Source organism: Anomaloglossus baeobatrachus, chromosome 1 (assembly GCF_048569485.1).
Source record: "Anomaloglossus baeobatrachus isolate aAnoBae1 chromosome 1, aAnoBae1.hap1, whole genome shotgun sequence".
Classification (NCBI taxonomy): Eukaryota; Metazoa; Chordata; class Amphibia; order Anura; family Aromobatidae; genus Anomaloglossus; species Anomaloglossus baeobatrachus.
In genome coordinates, this window is record NC_134353.1 from 538,142,802 (window position 1) to 538,159,770 (window position 16,969).

The window sequence follows — 16,969 nt, forward strand, 5'->3', positions numbered from 1 at the left end:
TAGCCCTGGGGTGGGCGAGTCAAACTTTGGCGTCATGAACAGGATTTCGTGCCCGGTCCCACCAGGTACTGTGCGCCTGCAGAAACTGTGCTTAAAATACTGTGTTACTGTTTGAAAACTTCCGCTGCCATTAGCCTCGCTGAGCGCAGGAAGAAGGGGGGCGTGCCCGAAAAAGAGCGCGAAGAGGGCGCGCCATCAGAGCAGAGCGCCGTTAACCCTGCGCGACCCAGAAGGGAATTTGAAAAGTGAACGGAGCCTGGTAAGGTTCACTAAGGGGGAGGAAGATGTCCGACTCAGAGGGAGAGAAGGTGGCTGCCATAGCCCGAGACGCCGCAGCACCAGCCGAAGCAATCCCAGTCGCCGTCGCCCCAGCCCCCGCTGTAGCGTCGGTAATGCCGATCACAATGCCGTACATCCCGGGAGCAGAATGGCTGCCGCAGTGCTCCGGGGAGCCACATACCCTTGTATTATTCACACAACATCACACCATAGACTCTCACGAGCACCAACTGTTGCCCCGGGGTACCGCTCCACCTGTGGGGAGCAGGACCATCCAAGCTGCCATACCATCAGCCCCGGAGGCCCCATACAGCAGCGGCGGCTTAATAGTCGCAAACCACAGGTGGCGTCACGACAACCATAAACTTTATTCACCAGCCATATTTAATTGACACCCACCAGGGCCACGGAGTCGGGCCCTGCCACCACTGACGACCCCCGGACTAGTCCGGCCCGGCACCGGGTGTCCCATAGCCCTGGGGTGGGCGAGTCATCTGAAACCGGCCTAAAGGAAAGAAGGAAAGGAGAAAAGATAGAGAGAGAGGGTTGGGTAGGGAGGAACAGAGGTTTTTGTATCTTTGGAGTAGAGTGTCTTTGAGAAAATCTATAAATTTATAAGGTTGTCAGAGAGTAGTAGAAGTCAACCTATATATTTGGGATTTGATAATCATCTAGTATTTATTAAATTGTCTAACCATACTCCATCTTTTATGGTAAGAGCCAAATGAATTATTAAATGTAGCATGTTTCCTTTCAAATTTGTGATATAATATCAGCTTGTTGTTAATTTCCATTATATTTGGTATATTGTCACTATTCCAATTTGCTGCAATGGAATTTTTTATTATGAGAATACTGTTTGTATAATAATTGGATTATGACATGGGTTAATGGATTCTAGGTCCATTGAGAGTAGAGCCATTTGTGGTGTAATTTTAATTTTAGAATAAGTTATTTTATTTATCAAATTAGTAGCTTCTGTCCAAATGTTTCGTATTTTTGGTATTTTATTAGTTTTGAAAAATTAAAAGAAATAAAAAAAACTAAAAGTTCAAATCTCACCCCTTTCTCCCCATTGAAAATTAAAGGGTTAAAAAATAAAAAATATACACACTTTTGGTATCGCCGCATTCAGAAATTCCCAATCTACCAAAATATAAATTAATCTGATCGGTAAACAGCGTAGAGGCAAAAAAATTCCAAACGCCAAAACTACGTTTTTTGGTCGCCGCAGATTTTGTGCAAAATGCAATAACAGGCGATCAGAACATAGCATCGGAGCAAAAAATTTACCATTAAAAATTTCATCCCAAAAAAATAAGCCGTCACTGAGTCATAGATCCCGAAAAATGAGAACACTATGGGTCGCGGAAAATGGCGCAAAATGTACACCACTTTTTTTTGGATAAACTTCTTATTTTTTTAACCCCTTAGATAAAAGAAACCTACACATGTTTGGTATCTACAAACTCACACAGACCTCAGGCATCACGCCCATACAACAGCTTTACCATATAGTGAACACAGTGAATAAATATCTCAAAAACAAAAGTGCAATCGCAATTTTTCCACATTTAGAATTTTTTGCCATTTTCCAGTACAATATATGGTAAAACTCATGGTTTCATTGAATAGTACAGCTCGTTCTGCAAAAAAAGCGAGCCCTCACATGACCAGATTGACTGAAAAATAAAAAAAAGTTACAGCTCTCGGCAGAAGGAAGGCAAAAAACCCCCCCAAAAAACGGAAAGTGCAAAGTCAGACGGTCGTGAAGGGGTTAATACTTATTAAATTGATACTGAAAGCTGCACATGTGCAGATTGAGATTTCAGCTCAATAAAGATGTCTTTGAAGCCAAGATCTCAATCTGTGCATAATGCTGCCTCCTACACCAATTTATTGAAACCTACTGTGAAGTCAAATTGCGCATGCATTGTCTACTACAATAATAAAGGCGCCAGTGTGAAATTTTAAACAGAAGGCAAGTCACTGAAAAATCAGTGACCTCATATTGAAATACCGAAAGCAAACAGAGGGGCCAGGGCCAGGAGCAGAATATCCTACCCACAGTCCAGCCCTTGTGCACCAAAATCTCAGAAGAAACTTCAAATGCTAATTATACAAGAACCACGAAGCAGATTTCTTCACCAAAGGTATCAAATTAATCAGTAATAATGCTGTTATACTGATTAATTTGATACCTTTGGTGAAGAAAGCCATGTCTTTACATAGTTAAATCATGCTGATATATTCTCTTAAAGCATTAGTCGTCTGACAAAAAAAATGCAAAAGTGTTAGGCTGTGTGTGCACGTTGCATTTTTCATGCGTTTCTGCAGCATTTTGAGCTGCAGCGTTTTAATGCAAAATTGCATGCGTTTTGATTTCCAGGCAAAGTCTATGGAAAATAGGGCTTTCTTGTGCACACGATGCATTTACAAACGCTGCATTTTAGTTGCTTAAATTTTGTCAAAAACTCTGCGTTTGAAGAAGCAACATGTCAATTGTTTTTGCCATTTTGACAGCGTTTTAATAACATTGAAGTCAATGTAAAATGTCAAAACGCATATTTTTCTAGAAAGCATGCATTTCACTTGCTTTTTACTAGCAATCTGCATGTTTTTGACATAATAAACGTGTCACGCTCCCCGGGTCCTCTGCTCCGCTTCCCGGCTCACCTGCCACGCTTCCCGCTCTCCAGCCTCCATCGCCCGCGCTTCCCAGGCCTCCTGGTCCCCGCTCCCGGCGCCCGTCGGCTTCCCAGCCCCAGCCCGGCTCTGCTGCGTCCTCCTCTCAGCTTCCTGCCCTGGCTTCTGGCACCCGGGCCGCGCGCATGCGCATTAGGGCGCGCGCGCGGTCACTGACCCTTTCTTAAAGGGCCAGTGTCCACTGACAGGAAATGAAGCACACAGGTACGGGGTATAAAGGGGTGCAATGTCCAAGGGGGCGGGGCATGATCTTCGTGTTTCCCAAGCTAGGAGTCAGGTCTCCTTGTGTTCCTGTGAGATACTTACCTCTCTCTCTTCTAGAGCCGATCCTGCATTGCCATCCGGTCCTGCCGTATCCCGAAACCCGAACGCTGCCTATCTGCCATCCTGACAGTCCGCACCATCTCTGTTCCCTGCGGTGACCCGTCATCTCGCTCCAACGGTTCCGGACCCCGCCTGACATCATCCCGGCTTCCGAACCTGAGCTCCGTCACCCGGACCACCATCAGTGACCCCGTGGTTCCAGGGACTTCTCCATTGTGCTCTTGTGCGCAGACTGTTCTGCTACCTATAGTGCTCCGGCTACCGGACTCCTTTCCTCATCGGGGAGTTCGGCCCAGTGGATCCACCTCCCGGGTCTGCCCATCCACCTGGCCCTAACAAAACGCAGGTATTTCGTCTTTCTCTGTCGGTTGGTCTGTCAGTCGGTCTGTCGGTCGATCTCTCTCTCTCTCTATGTCTCTATCTCTCTCTCTGTCCATGTCGGTCTCTCCCTCCCACCCCCTCTCTCATACTCACCGATCCACGATCACCGGCGCGGCGCTGCATGGCGTTCACACTGTGGTGGCTTCTCCTCTTTTGAAAATGCCGGCCGCTCATTAATCCATCTAGTATTCACTGCTTCCTCTGGCCACCGGCGGCTATGATTGGTTGCAGTCAGACACTCCCCTACGCAGAGTGACAGCTGTCTCACTGCAACCAATCACAGCGGTGGGCGTGTCTATATCAAGTAGTAAAAAAAATATATTAATAATTTTAAAAAAAACGACGTGCGGTCCCCCCCAATTTGGATACCAGCCAGGGTAAAGCCACACGGCTGAAGGCTGGTATTCTCAGGATGGAGAGCTCCGTGTTATGGGGAGCCCCCCAGCCTAACGATATCAGCCAGCAGCTGCCTGGAATTGCTGCATCCATTAGATGCGACAGGACTCTACCCGGCTTATCCCGAATTGCCCTGGTGTGGTGGCAATCGAGGTAATAAGGAGTTAATGGCAGCAGCCCATAGCTGCCACTAAGTCCTAGGTTAATCATGGCAGGCGTCTCCCCGAGATACCTTCCATGATTAACCTGTAAGTTAAAGAAAATAAACACACACATCCAAAAAATCCTTTATTTGTAATGAAAGACAAAAAAACACCCTCTTTCACCACTTCATTAATCACTCAAAAACACCTCTAGGTCCGACGTAATCCATGCAAGGTCCCACGACGCTTACAGCTCTGCTACATCAGAAGCTGACAGGAGCGGCAGTAGAACACAGCCACACCTTTGAGCTCCATGCAGCCACTGAAGTGAGTCGCACGATCAGCTGTGCTATCACTGATGTTACTCGCGGCCACTGCTCTCAGGTGGAGGACTGCAGCTGTGGCCGCGAGTAACCTGAGTGAAAGCAGAGCTGATCGCGTGGCTCACTGCAGTCAATCAGGGGATTTGCGATCACAGATGAGTCTTTCACGTGTGACCGCAAATCAGGCTGCCACACAGAGAGAGCCGCGTGGTGTCATTGAAATCGGGTGAAGCTCTGACGTCACAGCTGTGGACTCCTGTGTCCTGGCACTGACCTCAGAGGTTCATCTGAGTTCATGAAAGCACACAGAGGATGACAATGAAGTCGGGTGAAGTTCATCTGAGTTAATTCTCATCGCCCAACTCTGTCTGTGTCTGCTGTCAGCGGACATGTAGCAGAGCTGAATTGCTGGGGGAACGCACTGACAAATATGCATCCAAAATGCATGTAAAATGATTTGAAAATACATGCGTTTTGGATGCATTCTTTTTGTCAACACGCAGCGTCACGTCTGCCAGAGGGTGCTTTCTTTTCCGCACTGGTCAGGACGCAAGGTGCGCACACAGACTTAGATGCAATAAAAGGAGAGCTAACATAGGTGCAAAACTTAGTGTTGCAACACTCTCACCAAAGACTCATTTAGACATTGCTTCTTCTCGTACGAATTCTATATGTATTTTACATGGGTAAAATGCATAGCTATTATCGTCTGTGGAACTGTTTACACGCTCTGTATTTTTGCACATTGAGTCATCTGCACAAAATCGCAAAGAAATGTCCAATTTTGATCCAAGGCTTGACTCAAATTTGCCAAGGCATGCCTGCGTGTGAATGAAAAATAGGACACCACTGGGATGACGCCCTTGTGCTGTCTGTTTTTCATAGATCGAATATTATGAAAAGTCTGAGAAAGCTGCATCAGTATTTTTTATTTGAGAAAAACTGGTGAAAATCTTACAAAACTTTGATGGTAAAAATTGGCACACTGAAAAAACTGATATAACTTAGACTGTATGAGAAAAATTACTGACGACTGAGTGAGCCCTATGGCTCCATATTGTCATCTGGACAGTACTGGATTCCATTTGACTCCCACACGAAGCAACCATGGGGGAACAATGCGTTCCATTGTCTGATGTAAAATATTGACCAAATACAGAATGTGTGAACGTGGTCTTAAGAGATATGTTTTTAGTACCCTTAATATACTTTTTACAAATTGGAGTTTGTGTTCTTTCATTCATTCAGCCATGTAACTAATGGGCCACACATAATATGCAGGGTATGTTCACATGTTGAGCATTTGCTGCTTTTTTGTCACATTTTTTTATACTCAGTTTAGTCATTTAAACCGAAGGATTTCCTATTACCAACAAAGAGAATGAGATCCCTGAAGTCTCATGCACACAATGCTTATCTTTTTCCATGCAACATGTCAATTTTTTCAGCTTTTTTTCCAGTTATTCTGTTCACCTATTCTAATGAATAGGGAAAAAAAGTATCAAAAATGCATAAAGCGCACATATTTTATGCTATATTTTCTACAGATTAAACTATAGCACACACTTACCCTTGTTACCAGCTACGATAATATTACTGGATTTATTTGTACAGAGTACTGTCAGGGAAATAGGAGGCTGCTTGGTATAAGGTAGCTCTTTGCTGATCAATTCTCCCTGCAAGAATATCTACAATATGTTAGTCAACTTAAACATGCAAAATAGCTGAAAGAATCGACAGACAGACAGAGTTCCATATAGTTGCATAGGTTGAAAAAAGACCTAGGTCCATAAAGTTCAACCTTCCTTCACCGATTATACATTTTGTCACTAAATCATTTATAACTAACAATGTTGTGTGTACTGAGGAAATCATCCAGCCCTTTTTTTAAAGCTGTTAAAGTGTCAGCCATTAATAACCCTTGCAGTAGGGCATTCCACAGTCTGACCGCTCTAACTGTAAAGAACCCTTTCCTATTTAGCTGTCTGAATCACTTTTCTTCCACTCGCAGTGAGTTCCCCCTGGTCCTTAGTATTGTCTTTGGAAGGAATAAGTCATGTGCCAGTCCTTTATATTGACCACACATATAATTATGTATAAATGAGATCTCCTCGGAGACACGTTTTTTCTAAGCTAAACAAGCTCAACTTTTCCAACCTCTCATCATATGGGAGACCTTCCATTCCTTGTAGTAGTCTAGTTAGCTGCCTTTGAACTCACTCTAATTTCTAAATATCCTTTTTAAAATGTGGAGCCCAAAACTGGATCCCATATTCTAGATAAGGCCTTACAAGTGATTTATAGAGGGGTAACAATACGTTGGGATCAAAGGATCTAACCTGTTTTTATACACCCTAAAATCTTGTTTGCTTTTGCAGCTGCTGCTTGACATTAAGTACTGCTGCTCAGCTTTTTTGTAACCAAAATCTCCAAATCCTTCTGTTTTGTAGTCCCGAGTATACTGACATTTAATGTATATGCAACAATAGGATTATGTCGCGGGCGGAGGGGACGCACTCGCCACACTCGGGTCCGGGGCTTCTGCTGCTGCTGCTCGGTGGCTCGGGCGGTGGGCCGGACCCGGGGACTCGAGCAGCGCTCCTCACCCGTGAGTAAAAAGATATGGTTTGGTTAGGGAGATTGTTCGTGACGCCACCCACTGGACATGGTGATGATGGCACCACCGCTGCTGGGAACGGGGATCCCAGGAGAGATGGTAGGGAGCAGCTGGGATGTTGTCCCCTCCGTGGGTAGGGGGTTGGTGATCCCGGGGCCCGGTAACGACGGGGAGGCTGGATGGATGGGGTGCAGGGACTGCGCAGCGTGGTGCCGGACAGCAGTAGTATACTCACTCAGACAATCACTGACAGAGTTTCTGGTAAACCAAAACGGCCAGATGGACGGGTCCCGCAGCCGGCTGAAGTGTTGTTGTTATGCTCTCCCCGGACGGCTGATGGTGGCTGTCTTTCCCTGCACCTTTAGAATGTTCTGACTCCTGTGTTTGCCCATCGGTAGTCCGCTCCCCGGCGTATAGGTGCCGTAGGAGCCCATTTTGCCCGCAGGCGCTGGCCCTTGGATCTCTAGCCTGTGGCGGTGGCTGTATATCCTCACGGTGTGGACTGTTGCCTTCTGTCGTGACTTGGTTGTTGGGGAACCCCTGGGGTTCCTGTCACACTCGGATTTGACTATTGTCAGCGGCTCCAAGCCTGGTCGGGGTCCGATGGTCCTGCCTGTGTGCTTAGCTTCACTCTGCTCCCCGGTTCGGTACCGGTGGGCCAACGCCCGACCCCGGTCCTTTGGGCTTCGCAGAGTTCCACCAACTCCTGCAGACAGCCACCACCCTCTGCCAACCTTGCTGTCAGTGCCTGGGCTCCTACCCAGACACCTGAAGTGTTTACTCTTACTTCCACCTCCAAAACTGATCTGACACATTTCCCGCCTCCAGGCCTGTGAACTCCTCGGTGGGTGGGGCCAACCGCCTGGCTCCGCCCAACCTGGTGTGGACATCAGACCTTGAAGGGAGGCAACAAGGGTTTTTGATTGACTGTTGTAACTGTCTAGGGTGGGGGGGTGTAGGTTGGTATGTATGTGACTACCTGGCTAGTCCAGGGCATCACACTTACACTGTCCTAGATGCATTACTCCACATTTATCAACATTAAATCTCATATGCCAAGTGTTTACCCATTCTAACATCTTATCCAGATCATTTTGTAATACTGTACTTTCAAGGTCAAGATAGAAAGATAGATAGATAGATAGATAGATAGATAGATAGATAGATAGATAGATAGATAGATAGATAGAGTCATGGTCAAATGTTTGGCACCCTTAAAATTGTTCCAGAAAATGCAGTATTTCTCCAAGAAAATTATTGTAATTACACTTTTTGTCATACATATTTCCTTTGGGTGTATTGGAACAACACAAAAAAACTGAAAAAAAGGCAAATATTACAATTTCAAACAAAACTCCAAAATTGGGCCAGACAAAATTGTTGGCACACTCAATGTAATATTTGGTTGCACACCATTTGGATTGAATAACTGCAATCACTTGCGTCCTATAGTATCAACAACTTTCTTATACTGCTCAAGTAGAATTTGGACCAATCTTCTTTTGCAAACTGTTCTGGGTGCTTGCACAAGGAAAGTCTGCTCATCTAATTTGAAAGCAAAGAATATCCAACTAGTGGAGGCATGCGTTCAGCCATACGCTGTGACCTTCTGACCCCTGGAATAGGGGAGACGTGTCGCTCTTGTAATTACCCTGTGACATCTTCAGATTTCATAATGCCTTTTACACAGTCATGGCACCCAGTGCCGGAGGCAGCAAAACAACCCCAAAAGATCTTTAATCGTCTACCATATTTGACTGTAGGTACTGTGTTCTTTTCATTGTAGGCCTTATTCTGTTTTTGGTAAACAGTAGAATGATGTGTTTTACCAAAAAGGTCTATCTTGCTCTCATCTGTCCATAAGATGCTTTCCCAGAAAGATTTTGGCTTACTCATGTACATTTTAGCAAACTGCAGTGTATAGTTTTTATGTCCCTATGTCAGTAGTTGGGTCCTCCTGGGTCTCCTGCCATAGCATCTCATTACATTCAAATGTCGATGGATAGTTTGCGTTGACGCTCATGCATGGTGAATCTGCTGGACAGCTTTAATTTTTTTCAATCTTAATTGGAGCAGCTTATTCACCATTCGGATTATCCTGCGTTGCAAACTTTCATCAATTTTTCTCTACCATCCACGTCCAGGGAGATTTACTACAGTGTAAACCAAAAATTTCTTTCACCTTAAAACCATAAATTTTAATGACATATATGCTACAGACAGAGTACATACATACATAAATTTTGATAAAAAAATTATTATGAGAAGAAAGGTGGGAAAATTGTATATATCCTCCTCTCACCCTTCCTCACATACGGGGGTCGACGTCCTAATTGGTCATGACGCCCCCGTTCCTCGCCGACTGACGTCCTATGCTGACCCTTCACTCACTCACAAGTATATCCCGTTTACCTATATATCAGTGGGTAAGGTGCAACACCAAAAGTAAAGCCCACAAGAATAATATGTACACACACAATGTGCAGAGAAAAGAACTATGTCCGTCACTATTCATCCGTCATAGACTATTAGGGATGGGCCAGACTAAGTTTTAAGTCGACACTCAATAGGAACCTAATATTGACTTGTGCTGTTTTTTTGTCCAGGATTCACCCTACGCGTTTCACCCTTTAGTTAGCAGAATAGGGGCTCATCAGGGGTCTCTCAACATGGATCCTTGAAACTCACAGCTTCAAACCATTTTCATAGAAAAACACCGGGACCAATAGATAATATGGTACGTCCTCCAGGATCAGTATGACACCACTTGATGCACCTGGTAGATTGCTGCAGAATATAGAGCCTGCATTTAGGTCAGGTTCAGGCTCTCATGCCACAACGTTAAATTCCATGCATCCAGCACTAATTCTTGTGGGGTGTGCAACCCAGGGTTTCAGATCCTTAAATACCAGAGTCCATAAATTACTTTCAAGTCCTCTGAATCACATCAAGATGGTAGTCCCCAGGTAACGATATGTACTTCATCTGGGCGTCTGTTCAGTAACTGATAATCCATATCCCGTTTAAATAGGAGAAATGGCGCCAAAAGCAGGGTATAGAGTCACTTCCTGTCAGGCAGTACAACCAAAGAAAGGAGTTCACAGTTCCTTTTCACCAGCAGACAGTTCCGCTGTAGAAATGTTCCTATCCATTGCGCACATGCGACTCATACTGCGCGCATGCACACTGAGAATACCTCATACCTATTGGAGGTATTCTCGGTGCGCATGCGCGCAGTATGAGGCGCGCATGCGCAATGGATAGGAACATTTCTACAGCGGAACTGTCTGCTGGTGAAAGGGAACTGTGAACTTTCTTTGGTTGCACTGCCTGACAGGAAGTGACTCTATACCCTGCTTTTGGCGCGGTTTCTCCTATTTAAACGGGATATGGATTATCAGTTACTGAACAGACGCCCAGATGAAGTACATATCGTTACCTGGGGACTACAATCTTGATGTGATTCAGAGGACTTGAAAGTAATTTATGGACTCTGGTATTTAAAGATCTGAAACCCTGGGTTGCACACCCCACAAGAATTAGTGATGGATGCATGGAATTTAACGTTGTGGCACGAGAGCCTGAACCTGACCTAAATGCAGGCTCTATATTCTGCAGCAATCTACCAGGTGCATCAAGTGGTGTCATACTGATCCTGGAGGACGTACCATATTATCTATTGGTCCCGGTGTTTTTCTATGGAAATGGTTTGAAGCTGTGAGTTTCAAGGATCCATGTTGATAGACCCCTGATGAGCCCCTATTCTGCTAACTAAAGGGCGAAACGCGTAGGGTAAATCTTGGACAAAAAAACAGCACAAGTCAATATTAGATTCCTATTGAGAGTCGACTTAAGACTTAGTCTGGCCCATCCCTAATAGTCTATGACGGATGAATAGTGACGGACATAGTTCTTTTCTCTGCACATTGTGTGTGTACATACTATTCTTGTGGGCTTTACTTTTGGTGTTGCACCTTACCCACTGATATATAGGTACACGGGATATACTTGTGAGTGAGTGAAGGGTCAGCATAGGACGTCAGTCGGCGAGGAACGGGGGCGTCATGACCAATTAGGGCGCCGACCCCCATATGTGAGGAACGGTGAGAGGAGGATATACACAATTTTCCCACCTTTCTTCTCATAATAATTTTCTTATCAAAATTTATGTATGTATGTACTCTGTCTGTGGCATATATGTCATTAAAATGTATGGTTTTAAGGTAAAAGAAATTTTCGGTTTATGATGATCATACTCTACCTTGGTATCTGAATTCGGTTTTTGGTTAGATTTACTACAGTGCCATGGGTTGTAAAGGTCGTGATCATGTTGCGCACCATTAACAAAGGAACATCAAGATCTCTGTTAATTGACTTGTAACCTGGAAATTATTGATATTTTGCAACAATTCTAGTTCTAAAATCCTAAGATAGTTCTCTTCTCTTTCTGTTCTCCATACTTAGTGTGGCACACAGACACACAATGCAAAGATTGAGTCAACGTCTCCCCATTTTATTTGGTTTTAGGTGTGATTTTCATATTGCCCACACCTGTCTCAGGTGAGTTTGAACAAGCATCACATGTTTGAAACAAAGTTGTTTACCCACAATTTGTAGATAAAATCCTACATCTGGGTAAAATAAATATAAAAAGTATATATAGTATGGGAGGAATAGAACTAGGTGATAGCATCGGGGAAAAGGACTTGGGCATAATAGTGGATCCCAGATTCAACATGAGCCAACAATGTGGAGCTGCAGCTAAAAAGTGTAACAAAATGCTGGGATGTATCAAGACAAGCATATAATCTAGATCAAGAGAGGTAATGATTCCCCTATACTCTGCCCTGCTCAGACCCAACCTGGAATACTGTGTACCGTTCTGCGCGCCCCAATTCAAGAAAGACATTGATATATTGGAAAAGTCAAGAGAAGAGCACCCAAGATGGTAGAAGGTCTGCAAACCATGTCATATGAAGAACAACTAAAAGAATTAGGGATGTTTTGTTTGAAAAAGAGAAGGCTGAGAGAAGACTTAATAGCGGTCTGCAAATATCTGAAAAGTACTGTAGTCACAGCGCAAAGGGAACTACCCTATTCTCATTAGCCCAAGGAAGTACAAGAAGCAATGGGATGAAACTTAAAAGAAGGAGATTTAGATTAAGGGCTCTTTTCCACTTGCAAACCGCTTCCGATGCAGGAGCATCATAAGCGATATGCTAATGACCCTGTGCTGCGGGTCTCAGCCGAGAGTCATGCGATCACAGGAGCGGAGAAGATGGAGGGAACACTTTCTCCCATCTCCTCCGTTGTCTGTCTCTGCGTGCACCGCACTGCAGTCGCATAACATGCGAGTGCAGTGCAATTTTACACACACGTGAGCTGAGACTCAGTGCAAATCGCAGCAAGCTATGATTGTACCGAGAGCCCGATTCGTGTGGAGAAAAAAACAGGACAGATGAAACCGTCTCATTGATTAACACTGGTGCGAGTGCAATCCGATTTTTTATTGGATCGCACTCGCACAAGAAAAATCGCAGATGGAAAAGCGCCCTAAACATTAGGAAAAACTTTATGACAGTGAGGGCAGTCAGGGAGTGGAACAGGCTACCACGGGAGGTGGTGAGCTCTCCATCAATGGAAATTTTCATGCGGAAACTGGATAAACATATACTGGGATGATTTAGGAAAACCTGCGCTCGCAGGGGGTGGACCCAATGGCCCTTAAGGTCCCTTCCAACTCTACCATTCTATGACTCTATGATTCTATGAATTTTGTAAAGGTCCATTTTGAGAGTTTGATGTAAAATTATGTTAAATTTTCCTTTTTTTCAGTTTTTTTTTGTGTGTTGCTCCAATAAACACAAAAAGTAAACATGTTTAAGGAGAAATACTTAATTTTCTAGAACAATTTCAACTTTGTCAATACTTTAGATAGATAGATAGATAGATAGATAGATAGATAGATAGATAGAGGGATAGATAGATAGATAGATAGATAGATGGAGGGATAAATAGATAGATGGATAGATAGATAGATAGACAGATAGACAGAGGGATAGATAGATAGATAGATAGATAGATAGATAGATAGATAGATAGATAGATAGATAGATAGATAGATAGATAGATAGATAGATGGATGGATAGATAGAGGGATAGATAGAGGAATAGATAGAGGGATAAATAAATAGATAGATGAATGGATGGATGGATGGATGGATGGATGGATAGTTAGATAGATTGATAGATAGACAGAAAACAACTTGTGCCGGCCTTTCCATTTTCCCAAAAATATTTTTAGAGACTGTCTAGTAATATATAGATAACTAGAGAAGTAAAATTCTATTACCTTGGCATTCCACAAATAGAGGTGTCCATTCTCATGACCTGAAACTATGAGGGGAGTCTCAGACTTGTCTTTTATTGGGTGGGAATCATTGCCACATGGTTCTTCAATGTGTTCTGCTAATAAGTGGTTACAATTTAGAGCATACATTATTTATTACTAAGCGATTTAATGCCGCTCATCGCATGCAAATATTTATGCCAATTTTATAGATATATTATCTATATTAAAGAAACCTTTTCCTCCAAATGACCAAAGAAACCTTAGTCCACAGTCAAGAGTAAAAAGGTATGCTTCAGATTTTTCCTTTGTGAATAATTTGCCTGTAACAGCGTAATGCATAATATGTCCCGGAGAAATATGAAACAAAACTAAGAAAAATAGTATTTAAGCAGAAAAGAAAAGCCAGAAATTGTTGTACTGAGTAATTACAAACTCATAATTAGTAATTAATAATGAAAATAAAGATTTACTGACCCAATCTTATTTCTGAGTTCTTCACATCTTTCTACAAAAAGATAATAAGCATGGGTTATAAGCAATAAAATGTGTGCTATATAAAGTATTCCCACTATACAATAGTGCTGGGAAATAAAGAAAGCTGCAAAGAAAGTTAATGTCTGTAATAAAGGAGCATTTCAAAAAAGTTATTGGCGACATTTTTAATTAGATATGTGAGAAGTGTTAAATCTGTCAGTGCAAAAATTACCTAGGCAAATTTTTTAGCCTAAATTATCTACTATTTAGCCAAAATGCTAATAAAGATGAAACTAAAGGGTGCTTTACACGCTGCGACATCGCTAGCGATTGTTAGCGATGTCGAGCGCGATAGCACCCGCCCCCGTCGTTCGTGCAATATTTGGTGATCGCTGCCGTAGCGAACATTATCGCTACAGCAGCGTCACCCGCACATACCTTCTCAGCGACGTCGCTGTGACCACCAAACAATTCCTCCCTCAAGGGGGAGGTGCGTTCGGCGTCATAGCGACGTCACTGCGGCGTCACTAAGCGGCCGGCCAATAGAAGTGGAGGGGCGGAGATGAGCGGGACGTAACATCCCGCCCACCTCCTTCCACATAGCTGGTGGACGCAGGTAAGGAGATGTTCATCGCTCCTGCGGTGCCACACATAGCGATGTGTGATGCCGCAGGAACAGCGAACAACATCGTACTTGTGGCAGCAGTGATATTAAGGAAAGGAGCGACGTGTCAACGATCACCGTTTTTGAACGATTTTGCGATCGTTGATCGTCGCTCCTTGGTGTCACACGTTGCAACATCGCTACCGATATATCGTCGGGGTCACGTCATTAGTGACGCACATCCGGGGCCGACATTGCAGCGTGTGACACTAAGGAGCGACAATCAACGATTGCAAAATCGTTCAAAAACCGTGATCATTAACACGTCGTACCTTTCCTTCTCCTCTGGTGAATAGTATAACTTTAGTATTAGTAGACCTAGAAACCTCAGTACAAATTCTGCTGTAACACATTCAGCTATCAGTGGCTTGTTCTGGAGTCTACACTGTTATCATTGTATTTATTCAGAGAAATAACAGGACATTTGAACAAGCACACAGCTCCAGACAGTTAAAGCAAAGCTTTTAGGAGACCTGCAATGAAATCTGCTGTCTGGGGATTTATAACTGCATCTCTTCAGAAGATGAGAAGGAGAGGAGATGAAGGGGGAGAGAGGTGAGCAACTAACTGCTATATAGAAATCAATGGACTGGAGAGAGCTGACTCTAATGTTATGAGTTAAACCCTGTTTTAGAAAACTATTACTGTACACACTTGGCCAGGCACTAGAGGCCAGACTCCATGAAAACTAGCTATACATTCTCCAGTTGTTAAAAAAACTATGACTACAAGCAGTTTGTATCTGTCGGTGAATACTGGAAGTTTTAGTTTTGGAAAATCTGGAGAGCCATAAGCCTGAAATTCTTGAACTATGGTCTCAAAGTTAAATATGAAAGCTAAACATTTTTATAATACAAATTCACTAACATAGTAACTGCTTACTTACTTTCGATGTTGATACATTTTGGGTTGGAGTTTTTATACTGTAGATAAAGCATAAAGAAACAAAGAGAATGTACGTCATTTATACATCTGCTGTTTTACTTCTTAAGGCCGCTTTACACGCTGCGATCTCGCTAGCGTGCGTACCCGTCCCCATCGGTTGTGCATCACAGGCAAATCGCTGCCCGTGGCGCACAACATCGCTCGGACCCGTCACAATACTTCCCTGCCTAGCGACGTCGCTCTGACCGGCGAACCGCCTCCTTTCTAAGGGGGCGGTTCGTTTGGCGTCACAGCGACGTCACTAAGCGGCCGCTCAATAGAAGCGGAGGGGTGGAGATGAGCGAGACGTAACATCCCGCCCACCTCCTTCCTTCCTCATTGCCGGCGGCCGCATGTAAGGTGAGGTTCCTCGTTCCTGCGGTGTCACACATAGCGATGTGTGCTGCCGCAGGAACGACAAACAACATCATACCTGTAGCAGCAACGATATTTGGGAACTGGAGAGCATGTCAACAAGCAACAATAAGGTGAGTATTTTTGCCTTGTTAGCGGTCGCTCATAGGTGTCACATGCAACGACAACGCTAACAAGGCCATGGTGTGCAATGTCGTTGTGTGTGTAAAGTGGCCTTTAGAATCATTGTAATAAAAATCTATGAAATGTTAAAGCAGTATGTATTGGATGTTTGATCTTGCCAATTAAGAACCTTTAACTAAGATGTTCCATCCAGAGTCTATAAAGACCTCTATAACCATAAACCTGCAAAATTACGGTCTCTAAGCAGACTAGGGGGGTTTACCCTTGTATTTTTATACATTATATTAAAAAAAATGAAAGAAGCATTTGTTAACACACTAAAGCTAAGAGCACTAACATACAGAAGTTCTCAAAATTAGTCCACATATAACTTGGTGTGCAAGTGTACACTAACATCATATTTTGGTTAAAGAAGAAACATTTTCCAGTATGGCTGATCATCTGATGCACGCTATGGAACGTCACATACATTAAAAAGTTGAAGAGGCATGAGTGAGAGAATCTTGTTTACAATAAAGTGGGATTTACACGCTGCGATATCGGTACCGATATCGCTAGTGTGCGTACCCGCCTCCATCGTTTGTGCGACACGGGCATATCGCTGCCCGTCGCGCACAAAATCGCGCACCCCCATCACAAGGACTTACCTGTCCTGCGACGTCGCTCTGGCCGGCGATCCGCCTCCTTTCTAAGGGGGCTGGTAGTGCGGCGTCACAGCGACGTCACACAGCAGGCGTCCAATAGAAGCGGAGGGGCGGAGATGAGCGGGACGTAACATCCCGCCCACCTCTTTCCTTCCGCATTGGCGGTGGAGGCAGGTAGGGAGATGTTCCTCGCTCCTGCGGTGTCACACACAGCGATGTATGCTGCCACAGGAACGAGGAACAA

General features: G+C 44.0%; 1 protein-coding gene across 1 annotated transcript in view; it reads right to left on the reverse strand.

Annotated features, from left to right (window-relative positions):
* The window catches only part of WDR64 (WD repeat domain 64), a 202,158-nt gene that overhangs the window by 54,054 nt on the left and 131,135 nt on the right, over positions 1-16,969 (reverse strand). Inside the window, exons 18-21 of the mRNA XM_075350352.1 lie at positions 15,546-15,582; positions 13,996-14,026; positions 13,522-13,637; positions 6,123-6,228 (exon numbers count right to left, since the gene is read on the reverse strand). Coding sequence (XP_075206467.1) covers positions 6,123-6,228; positions 13,522-13,637; positions 13,996-14,026; positions 15,546-15,582 — 290 coding nt within the window. The remainder of the gene's footprint in view (positions 1-6,122; positions 6,229-13,521; positions 13,638-13,995; positions 14,027-15,545; positions 15,583-16,969) is intronic.